The sequence below is a fragment of the Podarcis cretensis genome (assembly GCF_951804945.1).
Source record: "Podarcis cretensis genome assembly, chromosome: 8".
Classification (NCBI taxonomy): Eukaryota; Metazoa; Chordata; class Lepidosauria; order Squamata; family Lacertidae; genus Podarcis; species Podarcis cretensis.
Window position 1 is genome coordinate 18803870 of NC_137177.1, and position 22594 is coordinate 18826463.

A 22594-nucleotide genomic window follows, 5' to 3' on the forward strand; every position below is an offset into this window, starting at 1 on the left:
ATAGCTGCACAGCCTGCATTCGCTCCATAAGACGCACACACATTTCCCCTTACTTTTTAGGAGGGAAAAAGTGAGTCTTATAGAGCAAAAAATACGGTACTTACCTGACCTCTTATTGCCAGTGTACTTGCACCTTACTTGGAGACTGCAAGGGAGAGGGGAGAACTGTGTGATGCAAACAAACCAGCTGAGCAAACCTGGAGCTCCTGCCAACCTCCCTGCCACCTCAACCCTCTCCCTCCTGGTAAGACACAGCAATGCCATTGGCAGGAGGTCCGGTAAGCACTGTTCTGCCTCCACTTCTGGCTCCTCCCGGTTCTGAGTATAACTGCGCTCACCATCCTTCCACTCACAAATCCATCCCTGCCTCCCCCCCCCCCATCCCAGCTTCAGGTTTCTTCATTTCAGCAGTTTAAGCCAAGTGACTGTGATAAGTCTCGTTTTTTTCTGGTTGTGAAACTGTATGTTTTGGAGGAGAAAGTGTGCACATGCAGGGGGAAATGTGCAAAGGTTGTATCAGTTTAATTTCTCATGCGGAAGCCAATAGGAAAAAAATAACATCTATCCCCCCCCCCTTCCTTCTTGTAGTTTGGTTGGTACCGCGGAAGGAAACAGGTATGACAGGTTTCGTTTCTTTGATTGTATTCTCTTCTCCTTGTCCTTTCTTTGGGCCAGCACCTTGAATATGTGAGCTTATGATCCATCCCTTTCATATTCATGCACATGGACACACACAGAGAATTATTGTGTCCTTTCTTTCCCTCTTCAATTATTGGATCTAAGTTAAGCATGTATAATCCTGGGTACAATGCCTTGTGCTAAGGTTGCTACTTACATATCACAAAAAAAGATGATACAGACCTGCATAATTTATTTGTAGAGTTGGAAATTAGAGATCATTTCTCTAATTTATTTGTAGAGATCATTTATTTGTAGAGTTGGAAATTAGAGATCACAATCTTGGGGAAGATTGTGGCCAGGTGGCCTGTGTGTCTGCTCAGTCTGATGTCTGTGGGCTACTTCAAAATATCTGCTTTCCCTTTTAGCAGTACTTTTTCTTTAAACTGGACTGGACTGGTTTGAGAGTCCCTCAAACAGAAGATTGAAAGGCAACAACACAGCAAAAATACAAATTCTGTAGTTTTAAAAGACACTATATGCAACATATTGCCACTACACTGGTACCTCGGATTACATATGCTTCAGGTTACACACGCTTCAGGTTACAGACTCTGCTAACCCTGAAATAGTGCTTCAGATTAAGAACTTTGCTTCAGGATGAGAACAGAAATTGTGCTGCGACGGCGCGGCGGCAGCAGGAGGCTCCATTAGCTAAAGTGGTGCTTAAAATTAAGAACAGTTTCAGGTTAAGTACGGACCTTCTGAACGAATTAAGTACTTAACCTGAGGTACCACTGTATATAGGTCGAGTTAATTGTGCCCCCCTTTTTTAAAACAAAGCCCCCCTGAAACTGTAATTTTGGAAGGTAAAAGAGCACATACTATAGAGAATACGCAAAGATCGTATCAGGCTAGTAACAGGCGAAACAATAAAATAAATACAATAGGGTGAGATTGAAGTTGATGGACTTACTTTTGTAGGCCTTCCTTAGATGCTAAATTAGAGTTGTGTGCAGATGGCCTCTTAACACTTGATAAAGTGTGTGCAGAAAATTATGCAAAATGGCCTACTTTTCTGAGCTTGGGTGGGTGAGAAAAAAATAAATCTCAAAAATGTTCTTGGAAAAAGAATCTTCTGAGGAATTCTGGCTCAGCTCTATGACCAAAACATAATAAGCTCTTTTAATTTTATTGGGGGTTGCTTCCAATAACTAAGAGTGTGCTCAAAGATCTGTACACTTAAACAGTTTCATCTTTGATGTGGAGAGCAACAATATCAATTAACTTCTTTCTTTCTTTTTTTGTAGACTGACGACAGCCCAAATTGGGTAAAATGTTTTGTTGTTGTTTTTTTAAAAAAATGTACCTAGCATTGTGATTTCTGCATTAAGTTGACACTTATATCCCAGTCCCCTTGATTTCAATGCAGCTCCCAAGTTATATGTGCTTATAGGTAAAAGGTAAAGTTAAAGGATCCCTGGACAGTTAGGTCCAGTCAAAGGCGACTATGGGGTTGCGGCGCTCATCTCACTTTCAAGCCGAAGGACCTGGCGTTTGTCCACAGACAGCTTTCTGGGTCATGTGGCCAGCATGACTAAACCGCTTCTGGTGCAATGGAACACCGTGATGGAAACTAGAGTGCACGGAAACACCGCTTACCTTCCTGCCACAGCAGTACCTATTTATCTACTTGCACTGGCGTGCTTTCGAACTGCTAGGTTGGCAGGAGCTGGGACAGAGCAACGGGAGCTCACTCCATTGTGGAGATTCAAACCAATTGCACTCTAACAATGGAATCCTACGTATTCCCTCTCAGGATGCATATGCAATAAATAGATAAATAAAGTAAGCCCCACTGAGTTCAATGTAACTTAGTCCAAAAAGACATTGGGTGTAGAATTTTACCTTCGGAGCGTCCCAGAAGAAAATTTTCTAGGCTAGTGGTCTGTTGGCAGATGAGACAGGCACAGAATATGCACCTATACCTTAAGAAAGAGTGGGCACAACACAATGATGTGTGACAAATTCCCATTTAAAAAGCCATAAGAGAGAAACCTGGGCTGTGTACACATTGCCATTTAGTCTGGCTTGATTGTACCCCTGCTGCTGGTTTTTGAGATTAGCCACATCCACCTATCTGTCCTGTAGCTTCTTGAGATATACTGCCATTTGACGCACCTCCTCTCAAACTAGCTTCTATCCGATTTGAAAATGGCAGCCACATGCCTTTTGCACCTAAGCTGGGCTGTTTAGATTTTGGGGCAGCTGTTGTGAATGCACAGGTGACAGCTTCGTGAATAGGAGTGAGGTAGTGGGCTTAAAGCAGCAGGGATGCCAAACAAAGAATGTGCATTGGGTGAAGACATCCCGGCCTCCTCTTTAGCATGTACAGCAACGTGCTAATGCGACATGAAACACAGTGGGTTGGTGAGAATAACCTTGTTGCATTTTAAGTCGCTAACATGTACAAAGCAGGAGTTGTTACTTCCTTCTCTGGTGGGTCATGGTGCTATTTGTTTTCACGACTGCCACAGTTTAAAGCTCATCGTTATTCTTGCAGGGCTGCTTGGGGAGAGTTTTCGAGACAGACATGGGGTCTCCCTGACCCCCAACATGCTTCTGCTGAAATTGTAAATGGGGGAACTGACCCCTGCCTTCCTCCAGGGATGTCCTAGGAGGGGCACCTTGCTAGCTCAGTGTGTGGAAGCATGCAATACTTACGTGGGAATGGGTGCTGTGCACAACATACACGGCTGATTCCACACATGTAGCTTCCTTGATATATTTATCCTTAGAGCCAACTGGCAGCTTTGGAGATGGAGAGGCTAAACTGAGGTTCTCCTTTCTCATATTGTTGAAGATCCCACCTGGCTTGCAGGTGTGCATTGCAGCCCTTGCTGTACGAGTTGCTGGATCGGGGCCTTAGGCAGGGCTTGCTATAGACATTTTCCTGGCTGAGGCAGAGCACCAGATGTGTGTCTCTCCCTCCTCTACCAACAATTTCTACCTTTTCGTGACACCCAAGACCTGACGTTTGAAGTGGCTACCTCACTTTGCCTAAAGTTATGAATGGCCTGGCTGTAGAACACAGAGAAGGTGGGTGGGGCAGGTCCCTAAGCTGCATTTTTGGTTCTGGATGTGAGTTTACCATCTTAACCCCATGTTTGGAATCTCTCCTCTTTGAATAACCTACATTCTTTCCCCTCCAGATGAAAAGATTATTCCAGATGCCGGTAAGTAAATGGAAAGGATTTTCTTCTCTGGTTGTTTCATATAATCTTAGTGCCCAATACTGAGACGTGTTAAGCGGAATGAAAAGTTGTAAAGACAGCTACTGGGCTAAAATATATATACTGTATATATTTAAAGTCTGGTATACCAGGCAGCATGTCAAGACCTGAAGTGAGATGACCAGGATCCAAATCTGAGCCACAGTACTCCTTACATTACTTCTCTCTTAGCCTGGTCTACCTTAGAGAGTTGAAGCAACGAACCCTCTTCATTGAAGAAAAGTGAGATAAAAATGTAATATGAGTGGATATAAACCATGTGGCGATCACACAGGGTCCCCGGACATTTCACCATCTATTGATCCCTGTGCCACCACTTTATTTATCACTGCCACCACCCAGGCCCTACCTGGTACAATACTGAGTCCAGTCAGGGTTAAATTGGAACATAAACTTCTGTTTATTTATTGCAGTTTAAGAAGTGTGTGGTTTCATAAATGGTATCAGTCAATTACAATCATAGGGTGCCTATCCAGACCTATAACTTCCGTTACCTGCTCTCACTCACTTAACCACCTCTCAGATATTTACTTGTCTTCCTAGTTCCTAATTGTTCCTGACTCAGCCTATTTCGCTACACTAACTCAACTTACCCACAGGCTCTATCCCAATTCACTCCCACTCCAACCAACCACCCAATTCCCAACAAACTCCCCTTTTGCCCCTTCCTGAGCTGGTTTTATAGTCCCTCTGACTCCACATGCCCCCCCCCCAGGTTCTGATTGGGTAACTTGTTTAACTATTTCACATCTAGCACTCTCATATGATCATGTCACAAACCACCCCTTATCTCTCTTCCCACCGCCGGCCCTGGGGCAGTTTATACATTCGGTGGAATCAAATAGGGCTGTCCCACTTCAGGCTACAAGTGGTGGGTGGAGGAGTTTACATCTGAATGCTCCTCTAACTCAGACATGGCTTTGCTTCCGCTAGAATCCCAAGACCACCAAATAGAACTAGGTGCAAAAGACACAGATTTAGAGTTAAGTAATTCCAAACCCAGGAATTTGTTCTGAGAAGCAGGGCTCAGCTATTGTACATAGATGTTAAAAAACTTGGAGACCACTGTGAAATCCTGAAATGTCCCATTGTATAATGGAATTCCTCAGTAATTCCTCAGTGTTGCCTTCTGGGATATGTTATCTACGTTGGAGTAGGATGGCTGAAATACAGTACCCCTAATCCCTAAAGACCCTCTATCTAGAAGGTAACCATATTTAGTGATAACAAAACCCACCAAGAGATCCAGAAGGATGTCTTGTTCGCACTTACAAAGTTAAGAAACTCTGAATAATTTATTCCTTTTTCCTTATAGATGGAGCTCATAGAAAGAGTAAAAGTAAGTACAGTATATGGAAAATGCTTTCTATATTAACAGATTCGTATAATTTCAGTGTCTCATCCTGAGCCAAGGGTTTGAGTAACGGAGTGTGTGTGTGTGTGTGTGTGTGTGTGTGTAAAGATTGGTACTGGACTGGATTTGAGCCAGTGTGATATATAGAATGACAGAACTGGAGTAGTGAAACCTTGATTTAAATATCTGATTAGCCATGTATGTACCCATGTAAACTTTTGGGTCAAAGATAAAATACTCAGAAATACCGGTAACCTATTTTCGGCATTGTATTTGTCCTATAACACTATAACACAGCTGATCAAAAACCACCACAAAAACTAACAATGGCAGACACAAATTATGCAAGCATACATACGTCAAATTATTTATGCATTTTGTAACTTAAAATTAATGCTAAGATCCACTGAGTTCAATGAGACTGATTCTCAGGCTTGCATGTATAAAATTTTTAGCTAAATCTGTAAAAGTTAAGAATTTCTAGCAACCTACTGAAATTAAACCAGTCATTCCAATACATAAATATGGCTGTGCTGGCTGAGGCTGATGGGAGTTGTAGTTCAACAGGTCTTAATGTTACCACAGTGGGAAAGGGGTAGCACACAAGACCCCATGTCTCCAACACAGCCAGACAGATGTTTCCTGCCTATGCAAAATTCCTGGGTAGAGTTATCCAACCATGGGTGGTGTTTGTTCTCAGAAAATATGACAGGTCTATTTCTTGTCATTGAGGGCCCATCCACAGTTTCATTTGTCCCATGATTTCAAGTGATTTCAAGTCACAAATTTGAGAGGTGGCTGTTTGTTGTTTTTGTTCCGCCACTTTCCCTGGGGAAACCTCCTGCTGAATCGGAAGAAACAGAATCCACAGAAAACCCAATGGGCCCTGAAATAATGGGCACCTTTCTGCTACCTTAGGAATCATGTTAATGAAGTGCTACTTAAAGTAACTCCTACTGCCCCCCCTTTTTATTTTATAGGAAGCGTTTTCTAGAAAGAATTCTCAAAATGTAAGTACTGCCGGGGGGGGGGGGAAGGATGTTCGCAATTTTGCTATTTCAAAGGCAAGCAAGGTTTGGCATGAATGTGAAGAGCCTTCCAGTTCTCTTCTTAAGTTTGCAGCTAGAGCAATTCCACAGCTTTTTGTCCCAGAGAATGAAAAGGTCACATACTACCACGGTCACCGGATATGTTGGATTTGTCAGGTTGACTTTGATACTCCTGGGCATGGTCAATGAATTGGCTGCAGGCAAAGGAATTGGGCATTTGCGTCTTTCTAAAAGAACAGAGGGAATCGGTTTGCCAAAGATGCTGCGGTTGAAACATTCAAACACATCGGGGATCAAAAATCTGTTTGATTTTAGTTCACGGTAATTGGAAATGTACATGCAGCTGTCGAATCAAATTCTTTGAGAAAAGGTATTGGATCTCACATAACAAGTGGGCAGAAGGTACACAGTTTTTCCAGCCATCCTCTGGAAAAGCTGCCAGACTTGTTTAGATGTTATAGTGTTTATGTTGCAGTACAATCTTTGTATAAAAGACTGGTGATTGCTGACAAGGTACTGTATATGGCAACATTGGCGCATTTCCCCCTAGAATAATAGGTGCTGGTACTCACCGCAAAGTTGTTACGGTATGTGTCACACTTTTTAACAACAACAAAAAGAGGTACCATTGAGTACCCCCTGAAAAAAAGGCACTGGGCAAAATGATAGCAAGAGGAGGCAAGGTATTATACCAGTCTGTGATACAAATATTGTACTGCAACAATACTGTCTGAACCCAAATAAATCACAATCAATGAGTATTTTTAAAAATATAGGAAGGCAATATGCGGTTAAAATGTTTGCGACCAGTATTGTTTGGATTTTGCAGAGTATCTGAGAGAACAAATGGTACCAATTCAGGGGGGAAATGGCTATAAAAGCGTTGGTGAGGAACTCAGGTTTACCAGTGCACAATGGGTAAAATAACCCCATTTAATGAAAGCAACGATGAAGAAAATTATTTAAATTATTTATTACCTGCCCTCCAACCCAAGGTCCTAGGGCAGGTCCCAGCAATTGAAAAAAAATGTTAAAAACAATTTAAAACATATTACAATCATAATGATAGAGTGGGTCCCAAAAATATAGATCTCAAGTGTCTAAGACAAGGGTAGAATGAAGTGTCTCCAGGATTCTTCAAGAACTGTTTAGTGAAGGTACCAGATGCACCTCTGTGGGGAGGGAATTTCAGAACTTAGGGGCTGCCATGGTCTGAGAATGCCTTTTCTCGCTCACCACCACTGAGCTTCTGAAGGTGATGAAACTACCAAGAGGTCTCTCTCTGCAGAACTTAATACTTGAGAGGGACTGTAAGGAAGAAGGTGTTCTTTCAGATATTTGGGGCCCAAGTTCTTTCGAGCATTAAACACTAGTGTGAGACCTTCGTTTGGGGCTGGGAACAAACTGGCAACCAATGCAAATGTTGTACAATGAAACAGCCAGCAATCTGGCTTCATTTTGAACCAATTGAAGTCGTCTTCAAAAGCAGCCCCACCTAGAGCACATCACAACAGTCCAGGCTGGAAGTTAACAGAGTACATAGCACAGTGGGCAAAATGGGGCCAGAGCTGGGGAACCAGCTGAAACTGGAGAAGGCAATCCTAGCCAATGAGGCCACCTGAGCCTCCGGTGAGAGCGCTGGATACAGGAGAACCTCCAAGCTATGGACTTGCTGCTTCTAGGAGAGTGCAACCTTGTTCAGAACAGCCCATCTCTCCACCTCCTGGATTTGAGAACTCAGGACACAGAATACCTCCATCTTTTCACAATAGCTCTCTTAAGGAACTGAAGTAATTAACTCTTCATTTGTTTCTTATCTTTTTCTTTCAAGAATAACCGCTATCAATGGCCGTTCCAGGTAAGAGGTGCCAATTTTCTTTCCTGATTTCCTGAGATCTTTTGATGAAGGGTGGTATATAAATTTGACTAATAATAATAATTGCATTAAAGTAAACATTTGTGCATAAAGCACAACAAACAACTCCTGGCTTCTTTGTTTATTACTTTTCTTATGACCAATTCACATGTACTATATGTACACTGTTAGGGACAAAATGTTGGAGTTCTTTTTTTAAAAAAATTATCCTATCCATGAGAAGATCATTCAAGAGGCCACCACTGCCTTATACGGAATCAGATCATGTGCACCTACAATATGCTAGCAAATTCTATCTGCTGCCTTGAAAAGGGGTGAAAATACAAACATAGCTGTTTTTAGATTCCCCTATTATAGTGCCTATTATAGTGAATTATAGCACCTATTATAGCACCTATTACAGTGGTACCTCGGGTTACATACGCTTCAGGTTACATATGCTTCAGGTTACAGACTCCGCTAACCCAGAAATAGTGCTTCAGGTTAAGAACTTTGCTTCAGGATGAGAACAAAAATCGTGCTCCGGCGGTGCAGTAGCAGCAGGAGGCCCCATTAGCTAAAGTGATGCTTCAGGTTAAGAACAGTTTCAGGTTAAGTACGGACCTCTGGAACGAATTAAGTTCTTAACCTGAGGTCCCACTTTATAGTGAATGGGGAAAAGTTGGGCCTTGCTTTTAAGAGACTGTATTTGGTCCTGATCCCAAGTTGAATTATAAAGACGCTGAAACAGATCAAGCTGCCTCCCAAAGATACAAGGCATATCTTGTGGTTGACACACGCGCCTAATGCCTGGACTTCTGCCATGCTTTTTTTAAAAAATAAAACAAACAAACGTTTATTAGAAAACTAACAAAACTTTTTAAATTACTGTTTCTGTAGAGTAACGCTGGTTCTTACCAACAACAGGTGAGTATGACAAATTTGGTTTGCCGCCTTGTTTCATATCCTATGGTAGCTAAGTGAGCTACCATATATATAAGTCATAGAGCTGCACATGATCCAAAGAGTTGAAAAGTTATTTCCATGTGCCTAAGAGGCGTTTGGACTTGTTAGCAGCAATCCATCACTTCCTCATGTCTCAGGATATTTCATTTTTGGAGTAAAAAGTGTGTTATATGGCAAAGGAATCCAGCCCTGAAGCGGGGGGAATCCAAATTTCTCTGGGTGCTTATATTTAGACTGGGCTTGCCTAAAATATTTATTTGGAATAACATGCTCCAATTGACTCTATTAAACAAGTATGCCCCCTACTTTCTGGTACATGTCACGGGCAACCCATCACCTTACAAACTCTTGCATGATACCCGTGTTCTTCACAGAACTCATCATTAAAAAGCTGTTATTGCATCATCTTTTTTTTTAACCAAGACTTTATTATGAAGCTAAAATAACAATCCAGTAAGGAATATGAAATAAAGGAAAATGAAAAAAATATAAAAAAACAGGGTTCACAGAGACTACACAGTGAATCTGAAATAGTACAAAACAAATGTTATAAACACCAAGTATAGCCATATTTCATTGGGACTTGCCTTCCGCATGTTTGGCCTATCATGTAAGTAACAAACGGCAGACAAATGGAGGTAAAATCCATAGGTTTAGCTGCACCCTTAATTTATACACCAGTTTCTCAGAAATGAAAATGATGCAAACAGTTCCTTCCTTTTCTTCTTCAGCCTCCCCAACAACCTCAGCAGAATCCAGGAGCAGCCGTATATTTATATGCTGTGAGTATTAATTTACCACCAACAGGATTTCACATCATTTGGGTTGTTTTTGAAATGTAAGCATTTCCTTCCCTTTCTCATTTAGCCTGCTCCTCCGCCACCAAATCAAGGAAATGGACAGCCTGTGAGTATTAGTTTCTTAGAACAAGATTTTAAGTCTTTTTATTTTATATGCAAGCATTTACTTTCCTTTCTCTTTCAGGGTCCTCAGCCATATCCAGGATATGGACTGCCTGTGAGTATTAGGCCACTTCGAGGCTGATGCTATTTTTGGATGGGGCTCACTCACAAACTAGCAAATTCAGGTTGCACAGTTAAAGCTGATTTGAAGCCCTTGTACAACATTCCTTCCTCCACCCCTCTGCAAATTGGACTGTTTGCAATAAGGAAAGTAACAGGAAAAGTGTGGGATGACACTAGCTTGACACACTATTTTATAACCTCCCAGCAGACAAACCATAACAAATGCCCAACAAACATTCCTTCCTTCTCTTTCAGCCTCCACCACCATATGGACCATATGGACCACCTGTGAGTATCAGTTTCCTAGAAACAAGATTCTGCATGATTTGCATGGTTTTTGAAATGGAAGCATTTTCTTCCTTTTCTCTTCCAGCTTCCTCCACCCAGTGGAAATGATCAACCTGTGAGTATTAATTTCCTACAAGCAGGATTCTTTATATTTTGCCCTCTGTTGCTATAGCACAACAAATCCACTTTATAAAAGAATTTGAGGCTATGTCCATGCTTCCATTGATCATACATTCACTGCATTTCCAGTACTGGTTTTTTTAATTCTATATTCACATGACAATATATTAAATGCATGGGCACCCTGCAATTTGTTGTGAAACATTACCGTTTGATGCATTGTTTCTCAACCGAGTTTCAGGATCATTGGATTAAGCCATGCTCATGTCAACAGCTAGATGGAAAGTGCTGTGAACTGCTTTAAGGTGCTAATGTGAACACACCCTGACTCTTTGTGGTTTGGAAAGTGAAATGCAAGGAAGAAATAAATGATAAATGGGAAGATGAAAAGGGGGGGGGGAGCAAACCAGGATAAATGCAAGATGAATGCTCATTATCATTTAACTGCCCTACGGACAAATCAGAACAAATGCTCAATAAAGGCCAGGCACCGTTTGCAAAAGCTTTGAAGAAGCAAATCAGGATGAACACTCAATAAACAAGTAATCTGGAGAAGCACTTGATTTCCTACAAAAAGTATTTTATATTTGTATAGGTTTAGAATGCAAATGTTTTCTTCCTTCTTTCTTTCAGTCTTCGGTATCATTTGGAATATATGGACAACCTGTGAGTATTATTTACCTTTGTTTAGTCGTTTAGTCATGTCCGACTCTTCATGACCCCATGGACCAGAGCACGCCAGGCACTTCTGTCTTCCACTGTCTCCTGCAGTTTGGTCAGACTCATGTTTGTAGCTTCGAGAACACTGTCCAACCATCTCGTCCTCTGTCGTCCCCTTCTCCTTGTGCCCTCAATCTTTCCCAACATCAGGGTCTTTCCCAGGGAGTCTTGTCTTCTCATGAGGTGGCCAAAGTATTGGAGCCTCAGCTTCACGATCTGTCCTTCCAGTGAGCACTCAGGGCTGATTTCCTTCAAAATGGATAGGTTTGATCTTCTTGCAGTCCATGGGATTCTTAAGAGTCTCCTCCAGCACCATAATTCAAATGCATCAATTCTTCAGCGATCAGCCTTCTTGATGGTCCAGCTCTCACTTCCATACATCACTACTGGGAAAACCATAGCTTTTACTATACGGACCTTTGTTGATAAGGTGATGTCTCTACTTTTTAAGATGTTGTCTAGATTTGCCATCGCCTTTCTCCCAAGGAGCAAGCGTCTTTTAATTTCGTGACTGCTGCCACCATCTGCTGTGATCATGGAGCCCAAGAAAGTAAAATCTCTCACTGCCTCCATTTCTTCCCCTTCTATTTGCCAGGAGGTGATGGGACCAGTGGCCATGATCTTCATTTTTTTGATGTTGAGCTTCAGACCATATTTTGCGCTCTCCTCTTTCACCCTCATTAAAAGGTTCTTTAATTCCTCCTCACTTTCTGCCATCAAGGTTGTGTCATCTGCATATCTGAGGTTGTTGATATTTCTTCCGACGATCTTAATTCTGGCTTGGGATTCATCCAGCCCAGCCTTTCGCATGATGAATTTTGCATATAAGTTAAATAAGCAGGGGGACAATATACAGCCTTGCTGTACTCCTTTCCCAATTTTGAACCAAATTATTTACTTACCAACATGCATTGTTTTTGAAATAGAAACATTTCCTCCCCTTTCTCTTTTAGCCTCCTCCCCCACCAAATCAAGGAAATGGAAAGCCTGTGAATATTAGTTTCTTAGAAAAAGATTTTAAGTTTTTTTAAATTGTATTGGAATGCAAGCATTTTCTTCCCTTTCTCTTTCAGGGTCCTCAGCCATATCCAGCATATGGACATCCTGTAAGTAATAGGCTACTTCCAGACAGATGCTATTTTTGAATGGGGTTCAGTCACATACCGACAAGTTCAGGATGAACAATTAAATTGATTTGATGCCCTTGCACAACATTCCTTCCTCCACCCCTCTGCAAATTCGACTGTTTGCAATGACCGCTCCCCACTTAAAACGGGGGGCGCCTTTTGCGTGGACGCGTGCAGCCCTGGATCTGGAGTGGCCCCATCAGCATAGGCTTTGCCTTCCCTCAGGTGGGATACCTGGAGGTCCCCGCCTACCCCAGTGAGTTGCCCAATCCCACCTGGGGGAAGCGTTGCCAGGGAAACCAGGCCAGGTAAGGGGAGGCATTACCTGCCCACACAATAGAGGGTGGATCTTAATTGTTAATCCTCACTTGGCTCCAGAGCTTCTCCCACCCTACCCACCCTCAGTTAATGTCTTCTTTTGCAGGTTAACTTTTCTTCATAGGTTTTGCAGGTTAACCTGTCTCCACAGGTATGCGGGCGCTGCTACGATAAGGTCGCTGTTGAAGGGCCGGAAAGGAATTTCCCTGCATTGGCAGGTTTCGCCTTTCCCGTAGCAAAACGTCACAACTTTGGCGGTATCAGGCCTTGGGCGGAATCCTTTAGTCCATCTTCCTCTTTGCGGCGGCGATACCAGGGTTCCCCGTTAAAGGGGTTTTTGAAGGGAGGCTTTGGCCGTACGCCGAAAGGTCGTCATTGCTCTCCCCTGCGGCGGCGTAACGGGGGCGGCTATCTCTGCTTGAACATATGTTCTCCAGAGCCGGCCCATCCCCCCCCACACACACTGGATAACCCTGATGCTCCCTAGGTCCCCGGCTGGGGACTAGGGAGGGAGAACGCCCAATGCCTGAGCCAAGGTCTACCCACATTTGAAATTTAATAAAGTTGTGGCCAATTTAATCCCATAGCACGTTGTCTAGAGTCGTTATTCCACATGACGGGGGGGACCACTCGGGATCTGGGGACTCCGCCTGTCCACGCAATAAGGAAAGTAACAGGAAAAGTGTGGGATGACACTAGCTTGACACACTCTTTTATAACCTCCCAGCAAACAAACCATAACAAATGCCCAACAAACATTCCTTCCTTCTCTTTCAGCCTCCACCACCATATGGACCATATGGACCACCTGTGAGTATCAATTTCCTAGAAACAAGATTCTGCATCATTTGAATTGTGTTTGAAATGGAAGCATTTTTTTCTTTTTCTCTTCCTCCTCCACCCAGTGGAAATGATCAACCTGTGAGTATTCATTTCCTACAAGCAGGAGTCTACATGTTTTGCCCAATAAACAACTGATGTTGTTTTCCAACCTCCCCACGAATTTTCTGCAAATGGTTCAGGCTGAATGTTAAATAAGGAGGCTGGCTGCAACCTTAACTTCTTACAAATCAGTTTTGCAATCATTCCCATCCCCTTCTCTTTCTCCTCTTCTGTATTAGGGTGCCTCTGGACTGTCAGTAAATACAGGAGGGGAGGGATTCAGGCATGTAGTGGAATTTTAGCTCAGAGTAATTAATGTACATTAAAGGCCTCTTTTTCTATAGCACAACAAATCCACTTTATGAAAGAATGTGAGGCTGTGTCCACACTTCCTTTTATCATACATACATTCACTTCATTACCAGTGCTGGTTTTTTTTATTGCATATACACATGACATTATATTAAATGCATGGGCACCCTGTAATTTGAAATGTGAAATACAGTGGAACCTTGGGTGTTGAATGTAATCCATTCTGGAAGACCATTTGACTTCCGAAATATTCGACAACTGAGGCACAATGGGCGGTCTGCAATTTCAATGGAGAAAATTGAGAACGCACCTCGGAAGCCATTTGTTAACGGAAGCAATTACTTCCGGGTTTTCAGCGTTCGAAAACCGAAACATTTGGCTTCAGAGACACTTAAAAACTGAGGTTCCTCTGTATTACCATTTGTTGTATTGTTTCTCAAACCAGTTTCAGGACAATTGGATTAAGCCATTCCTATGACACTAAGCTATGCTCATGTCATCAGCTAGATGGAAAGTGCTGTGAAATGCTTTCAGGTGGTAATGTGAACACACCCTGATTCTTTGTGGTTTGGAAAGTGAAATGCAATGAAAAAATTATTAATGGGAAGATGGGGGGGGGGCAAGCAAATTGGGATGAATGCAGGACAAATGCTCAATAAAGGCCAGACACAGTTCGCAAAAGCTTTGAAGAAGCAAATCAGGATGAACATTCAATAAATAAGTCATCTGGAGAAGTACTTGATTTCCAACAAAAAATATTTTGCATTTGTGTATTGTTTTGGAATGTAAACGTTTCCTTCCTTCTTTGTTTCAGTCTTCCGTATCAGTAGGAATATATGGACCACAAGTGAGTATTATTTTCCTACCAGTGTGATTCTACATCATTTGCATGTGGTACTCTGGTTATGAACTTAATTCATTCCGGAGGTCCGTTCTTAAGCTGAAACCGTTCTTATCCTGAGGTGCACTTTTGCTAATGGGGTCTCCCGCTGCATGTGCGCCTCTGGCGCGTGATTTCGGTTTGCATCCTGGGGCAAAGTTCACAACCAGGAGCAGCTACTTCTGGGTTAGCGGCCTTCGTAACCCGAAGCGTAACCAGAGGTACCACTGTACAAGAATTTCCTTCCCCTTCTCTTTCAGGATCCTCAGCCATATCCAGGATACGGACAGCCTGTAAGTATTAGGCTACTTCCAGACCAATGCTAAATGGGGTTCACTCACATACTGACAAGTTCAGGTGGCACAAATTGATTTGATGCCCTTGCAGAGGAATCTTTCCCCCACTGCTGTGCAAACTGGACTTTTTGCAATAAGGAAAGTAACAGGAAAAGTGTGGGGTGACACTTGCTTGACCCAATGTTTTATTACCTATCCGAAAACAAATCAGAATGAATGCCCTATAAATATTTCTTTCCCTTTATCTTTCAGCCTTCACCAGCTGGTGAAAATCAGCAACCTGTGAGTATTAATTTCCCTACAAACAGGAATTTATGGCTTCTGTATTGTTCTGAAAGGCAAATATTTCCTCCCACCCCCCTCTTTCAGCCTCCCTCGCCATATGGAGGATATGGACCACCTGTGAGTATCAATTTCCTAGAAACAGGATTCTGCATGATTTGCATTGTTTTTGAAATGGAATCATGTTCTTCCTTTTCTCTTCCAGCCTTCTCCTCCACCCAGTGGAAATGATCAACCTGTGAGTATTCATTTCCTACAAGCAGGATTCTACATGTTTTGCCCAATAAGCAACTGATGTTGTTTTCCAACCTCCCCATGACTTTTCTGCAAATGGCTCAGGTTGAATGCCAAATAAGGAGGCTGGCTGCAACGTTAACTTCTTACAAATCAGATTTACAAGCATTCCCATTCCCTTCTCTTTCACCTCTTGTGAAAGGTGCCTCTGGACTGTCAGTATTTTACAGGAGGGGAGGGATTCAGGCATGTAGTGGAATTTTAGCTCAGAGTAATTAATGTACATTAAAGGCCTCTTTTTCTATAGCACAACAAATCCACTTTATGAAAGAATTTGAGGCTGTGTCCACACTTCCTTTTATCATACATACATTCACTTCATTACCAGTGCTGGTTTTTTTTAATTCCATGTTCACATGACATTATATTAAATGCATGGGCACCCTGTAATTTGAAATGTGAAATATTGCCGTTTGATGCAATGTTTCTCAAACGAGTTTCAGGATCATTGGATTAAGCCATTCCTATGAAACTAAGCCATGCTCATGTCAACAGCTAGATGGAAAGTGCTGTGAAATGCTTTAAGGTGCTAATGTGAACACACCCTGACTCTTTGTGGTTTGGAAAGTGAAATGCAAGGAAGAAATGATAAATGGGAAGATGGGGGGGGGGGAGCAAACCAGGATAAATGCAAGATGAATGCTCATTATCATTTAACTGCCCTACGGACAAATCAGAACAAATGCTCAATAAAGGCCAGGCAAAGTTCGCAAAAGCTTTGAAGAAGCAAATCAGGATGAACACTCAATAAACAAGTAATCTGAAGAAGCACTTGATTTCCTACAATAAGTATTTTATATTTGTGTATTGTTTTGGAACGCAAACGTTCCCTCCCTTCCTTTATTTCAGACTTCGGTATCAGCTGGAATAAATGCACCACCTGTGAGTATCAATTTCCTAGAAACAGGATTTTACATCATTCAACTTGTTTTTGAAATGAAAGCATTTCCTTCCTTTTCTCTTTCAGCCTCCACCACCTCCTGGTGGAAGTCAACCTGTGAGTATCAATTTCTTACAAACAGTATTCTAAATATTTTGCAGTGTTTTGAAACAGATGCATTTCCTTCCTTTTCCCTTTCAGCCTCCACCACCACCTGGCGGAAGTCAACCTGTGAGTATCAATTTCCTACAAACAGGATTTTTGCGTCTCTTGCATTGCTTTGAAACAGATGCATTTCCTTCCTTTTCCCTTTCAGCCTCCTCCACCACCTGCCGGAAGTCCATCTGTGAGTATTAATTTCCTACAAACAGGATTTTTGCGTCTCTTGCATTGCATTGAAATAGAACCATTTCCTTCCTTTTCTCTTTCAGCCTCCACCACCACCTGGCGGAAGTCAACCTGTGAGTATCAATTTCCTACAAACAGGATTTTTGCGTCTCTTGCATTGCATTGAAATAGAACCATTTCCTTCCTTTTCTCTTTCAGCCTCCTCCACCACCTTTTGAAAGTCAGGAACCTGTGAGTATTAATTTCCTAAAAGCAGTATTTTGCATCCTGGTTGAGCAGTCCAATGAGGAAGGGGGAATCTGTGCTGGTAGTACCAGCAAATCCTGAGCCCCCCAGTCTTGCCCCAGTCAGCACAGCTAGAGCTCAGAACAATTTCTGTTATTAGGCACTGTACTAAAATGTACATAAGTTCATTTAATCATTTTTATACTTCTTATTGGCTACCACTTATATATTTAATTTTTAAATTCCTGCATATATAGGTGAAAGAAATATATCATGTTCAGACTTCAATCGTTTTTTGCATTTAGTGATTGGTCAGGAATTATATCCTCTATGTTTGGTCTTCTTACTCAGGAAAAGAAGTATACCAACTTTAGGGTTGTGTTATGTCTTGCCTCTTTCAGAGTTCTTCAGGGTCTCTGTTCCCCCCACAGAACATTCTTAGTAATACAATGCAATGCTTCTTGTCAGTTTTAAGAATGCCTCCTATGAATAAGCAATGGCAGAAATGAAGCAGAATCGTTTTAATTAATTTCAACAATTAATTAATGTGTTTTCATTGCTTTCACTTAGAAACAAGTTAGACATAAATGGGAGTGCATTCTTTTCATTATTCGTCATTTCCGAAACGAAAGCTTTTCTTTTCCTTCACCCTCTTATGTAGTGTTGAAGTACAGTAATACAGGGAAAAGCTCAGTACAATGCACTTTTATAGCTTTCAGCGAACAGCCATTGTAACTTTCCAGAGAACACAAAGTTAAATTTCAGAAGTACAAATTCAGTTTTTTACTGGGAGAGAAACTTTCCTTTCCAACAGCAAGGACTGTGCAGCCAACAAAGAGATACAAGTGATTTGGATGTGGCTCAGTTACCCCTTAGGTGAGCTGGCAGGTGCAGCTATTAACAGCATAAGCTGGAAGACTGGATGCTCATGTGAATATGAGCATAATAACATCAACTTGGGATAGTAGTAGTTTATTGAGATTAACTGTGGCACACTGGTTAGAGTCACTCCACTTTAGCAAATGCAGCCCCCTTGATATTTGTTAGAAGGGGCCCAGCCCCTTTCTGTGTTGAGGGGACCCAGCACGTGTGTGGGTGTGTGGCAGCTTCAGTGCTCAGCTCCTCCAGATGTCACACACGTGATGCACCCCAGACCCCCCTAAAACTTGGGGGCAACCTGGCGCCTCTGTTATCTTCAGTTGGCAGTTACATATGTGGCAATAAGGGGAAGGGGATATGGGAAATATAGCCATATGACAATGAAATGCAAAAAAGAACAGTCTGCAATGATTCAGATAAAACCTGATGAACAAAATGGTCATTCACAGCAGCCGTAATTGTGAACACAATCACCCCCGCTCTGCTGTGGGGCAGGAAGTTATTAATATTACATCTGCAGTGGTTACAGAAAAGAAGTGTTTTGGAGTACAAAATAAGGTTTTGTGTTTTGAAAGACCCGTCTGTTTCAAGCTCTCTTTAAATCTTTATGAATTAAAGCTTGAAATAGATGGATATTTCGAAATGATCTTGTAATCTACCCAAATACTTTGACTTCTTAAAAGCAAACTTCCCCTTCAAACTGAAGCACTCGGTGAAAGATTCCTGACACCCACTCAAAAAAAGAAACAGCAGATTCTCCTCAGATCCAGTTGTTTCTTATTATAATGTGTACTTTCCCTGTTTTACAACATGCTTATATGTCCATGCCCTTATTGCCCTATCCATTCCTCCTCAAAAGCCTAGCTTGAGTATTTCCTGTACCTTTTCAGGATGCAATCATTTGTAGGATCCACTTGATGTCCTCATTAGCCTCTTACTTAATCTTTTCAAGTGCATTCTAAAATAGTGACTTAATGATGCACCCTCACCCACTCCTTCTAGCAATTACATGGTGATTTCCCCCCCGTGAGTTCAAGCGCATCAACGTTCTTGTTGTTTTGCACTTGGTCTGAGATGGTTGCCTGCATTTTGTTTTTCCAGGCACCATAAACCTGACCATTCAACCTGGGAAATACACTCAGGTGAGTACAGAGGATGCTGCCTTTGCACCAAGAGAGACTAAACTATGCTAGTTTGTCCAAAGACATTCGTATATGGGTTACCTTGGGGTGTGGGTATATAGGACTATTGGCAATGATTGTAAGAAGTGGAATGCAAAATGTGAAATACCAGCTGCTTAATATAGATGGCTATTTGCAATATGCATGTTTCAAAACTTGAGTTGAAGAATAATCTTTTTTTTTCAAATAATTTTTTATTAATTTTCCAACACAATTATACAATTTTATCCAAATTTTAACAAATTATCTCTTTTTGGACTTCCTTCAGCTTCTCTGGCAATCATCCATATTTATCTCTTCAGTACGCATTCCCTTCATTTGTATTGCCATTTGTCTTCCCTCCCCCTTCTATTTCTTTTTAACAATACATCTCAACTTTTACAGTGCTTCTTGAAACCCCACTAGCGTTGTTTGCACAATCACATACACTTTTCAGATACCGGTATTCTACAAACTTTCCCCAGTCTTCGATGAACTTTTGGTCTCGCACATATCTAATTTTCCCAGTTTATCTAATTCCGCATAATCTGTCAGTTTCATTCTCTATTTTTCTATTGTCGGTATTTCCTCGTTTCCATTTCTGGGCCAATAAAATTCTTGCTGCTGTAACTGCATACTGAAAAAGTTTACAATCCTTTCTTCTTATTTCCTTTCCTGTAATCCCTAAAAGAAAAGCTTCTGGTATATTTTAACATCTTTTTCAATTCATTGTATATCGCTTCCCAGAAACTTTTCACTTTTCACATTCCCACCACATATGATAAAACGTCTTTTTCTTTACATTTCCAACACTTATTACATGTCTTATACATTTTTGCAATTTTACCGGTGTAATGTACCATCTATAAAACATTTTCATAACATTTTCCTCCAAGTTGAAGAATAATCTTTTAGTTCAGAGCATCAGTTCTCGGTGCCATTTTAAGGTGATCCCATATTTCAGATAGCTGTAGCTTCAAAGAACAAATAAAAACCATAGATTTGTTGTTAGCCATACTTTGTTCTCTGTACCAGAAGTTTCTATCAAGCATTTAGGTGTGAATCCTAAATGCTACCTGGAGGGTGTCAGGGTGGGTTATACTGTTGTGAACCTAATAAGAAACACCTATAGTACCCTATTCTCTTGTCTGTATTTCCTTGTAACTTTTTAAATATTGTATTTTTTGTTGTGGTAACCCACCCAGGGACTTCATGGTGAAGGGTGAGCAATAAATTAATGGAAATAATATTATTACAAATATCCCCATCTCCTCTTGGGTCAGGTTTGATGTCAAGATGACAGCCTGCTGATCCTGAATTTTTACTGCATGTCCATAGGTGCTGTGGGGCTTAAACATTGTGCAGAGTAATGTTTTAACACACAGAGGGAAATATTTATACGTATAAGAGTAATGCTAGTTAATCCCCCCCCAAAACCTGAATAGATAATGATATAAAAAGCATAAGCAAACTTATATTTCTGAATCTTGTCAAGACACAATGTATATCTGATTCCCCGTTACTGACTTCCACAGGAATTACTGACAAAGAAAAAGTCTTGATTTGGGGATCATTTGTTTTATCCATTAATTTTTTTAAATAACAAGTTCTGGCCCCAGAGATCAGAATTAGGGAGAGGGAGACACACTAAGATGATTTTTCTACCTAAGGTGGGTATCGTTGGGTACTATAAACCTTGAATTGGGGAGCAATTCCATTTGCTGCTCTGCCTCACGCAACAAAAAATGTATGTACAAAACCAGCCTGCTATTCCTGTCGCCTCCCTAAATATTTGTATGCATCTTACAACACATATGCCCGTGTCTCTTCAGATATGTGAAAAAATGTAACTTGGAAATGTAGATAAGTCTGTTTCAAAAGAAGAGCTATGCAGGTAAAGTGCAATGCAATCCTGTATCTTGTTTCCTCAGAAGAAATTCCTGCCATGTTCATCGAGTCCCATTCCCTAGTCAGGATGTTGAGGAATTAAGCCTGAGTCTCTGTGAAATAAAAGCATCTTATTCATCCCATAGGCTCCAAATGTTTAGGGCAGCTGCCTCACCTGTTATGTTAACACTTGATGTGGTGTTCTTGTGCTTGAGTCATTAACTAGCAAACAAGGTGAAATTTATGTATGCACGTGTAGGAAATACCCAACCCTTTTTCACTCGTTTTTTATTACTGTTTTCAGATTGACAAGCTGGATCCGCTGAGAACAATCTTCAGTGCCTGCCGCTACGCTTTCCTTCTACAAATTTCACAACTTTATTACCAATCAGGTTTCATAATGTGAACCACAACTTCCTTTTAACCAGGGTCTGCTAACTGTAGTTCTTTCTGTTGATTTTGGGTGCCTTTACTGTAACCCAGGGTAAGGGAGGACTCGTGAACACTGGTTGCTTTGCCGTAAAATAAAAAATATGTTATTACATCACAACACTTTGCCTTTTTAATTGTATTGCTGCAAAATTAATTGATTCACAAGTTGAAGACATTATGCACCCCGTTCTAATGCTGTGGCCTTTCTGTCAGGTAAAAACCCACCACTCTGAAAAAAAAGCCATATATCTTTTGAAGCGCTTAATCCCACCATCCTTTCCCCCCCAGGTCTCTTGTTATCATTCTTTTAGAAAAAAAATATAAGCAATCATTACACATGACACAATTCCATTAGTTTAAGGAAATAACAACAAATCACAATTGTATCCCATGTGGCTTCCCTCAGATCTTACATCAAATTGCCCAAATGTCTACAAGGCCTTCTCTCCAACTATATTCTGTGAGGCATAAGTCCATTTAAATTGGTCTGACTTTGAATACAACCCTTGATTTCTTTCCACAAATGTTTTGAATGCAGCAATCTTTATTATTATTATTAATTGTATACTGCCCTACACCTGCAGGCCTCACAACATAAAATCACAATATAAAAACAGAAAATACATAATAAAAATAAACAAGAACAACCCAATAATCCTCCCTTCTGTCACACATTTTTAAAGAGTATCAGATATCAATCAGCCAATCAGGCCTGGTTAAAGAAGATTTTCGCCCGGCATCAAAATATATGAGGGCGCCAGCTGAACCTCTTTGGAGAGAGCATTCCATGTTACTTATTAACAAAAAAAAATCCTAGTCTTTATTTATTTACTGTATTTCTATACTGCATTCACCAGAAATGGTCTCAGACTGATGGACAACAAAATTAGGTGATATATACAAGCGAAGATAACATAGGGAAGAAACATTCTCACAAATTACGCAAATGATGTTGCATTGTTTTACAGTCAGGTGACTCAAATCGGCTCACATGGTAAAAGCAAAAGAACAAATAACACAATTAACAGTGGTGAAGGTCAAATATGTCTTCACCTTTCGACCCCCCCCCCCCAAAAAAAAAAACCTGACAGAAAAGGTGTTGTT

At 41.2% G+C, this 22594-nt stretch overlaps 1 protein-coding gene across 1 annotated transcript; it reads left to right on the plus strand.

The window, feature by feature from the left end:
* Window positions 1-257: 257 nt before the first annotated feature.
* Window positions 258-21608, plus strand: LOC307223403 (uncharacterized protein; the record flags this gene model as incomplete). The annotated part of the gene is made up of 22 exons (XM_079989372.1): window positions 258-278; window positions 1929-1949; window positions 3831-3854; window positions 5227-5250; window positions 6246-6275; window positions 8146-8172; window positions 9070-9096; window positions 9867-9917; window positions 10003-10152; window positions 10416-10448; window positions 10534-10563; window positions 11202-11234; window positions 12362-12394; window positions 15473-15505; window positions 15591-15623; window positions 16529-16561; window positions 16647-16676; window positions 16761-16790; window positions 16876-16905; window positions 17106-17138; window positions 19113-19153; window positions 21363-21608. 21 exons carry the CDS (start codon window positions 258-260, stop codon window positions 19119-19121), a joined length of 735 nt encoding a protein of 244 aa, XP_079845498.1. The 3' UTR covers window positions 19122-19153; window positions 21363-21608.
* Between the last annotated feature and the right edge of the window lie 986 nt (window positions 21609-22594).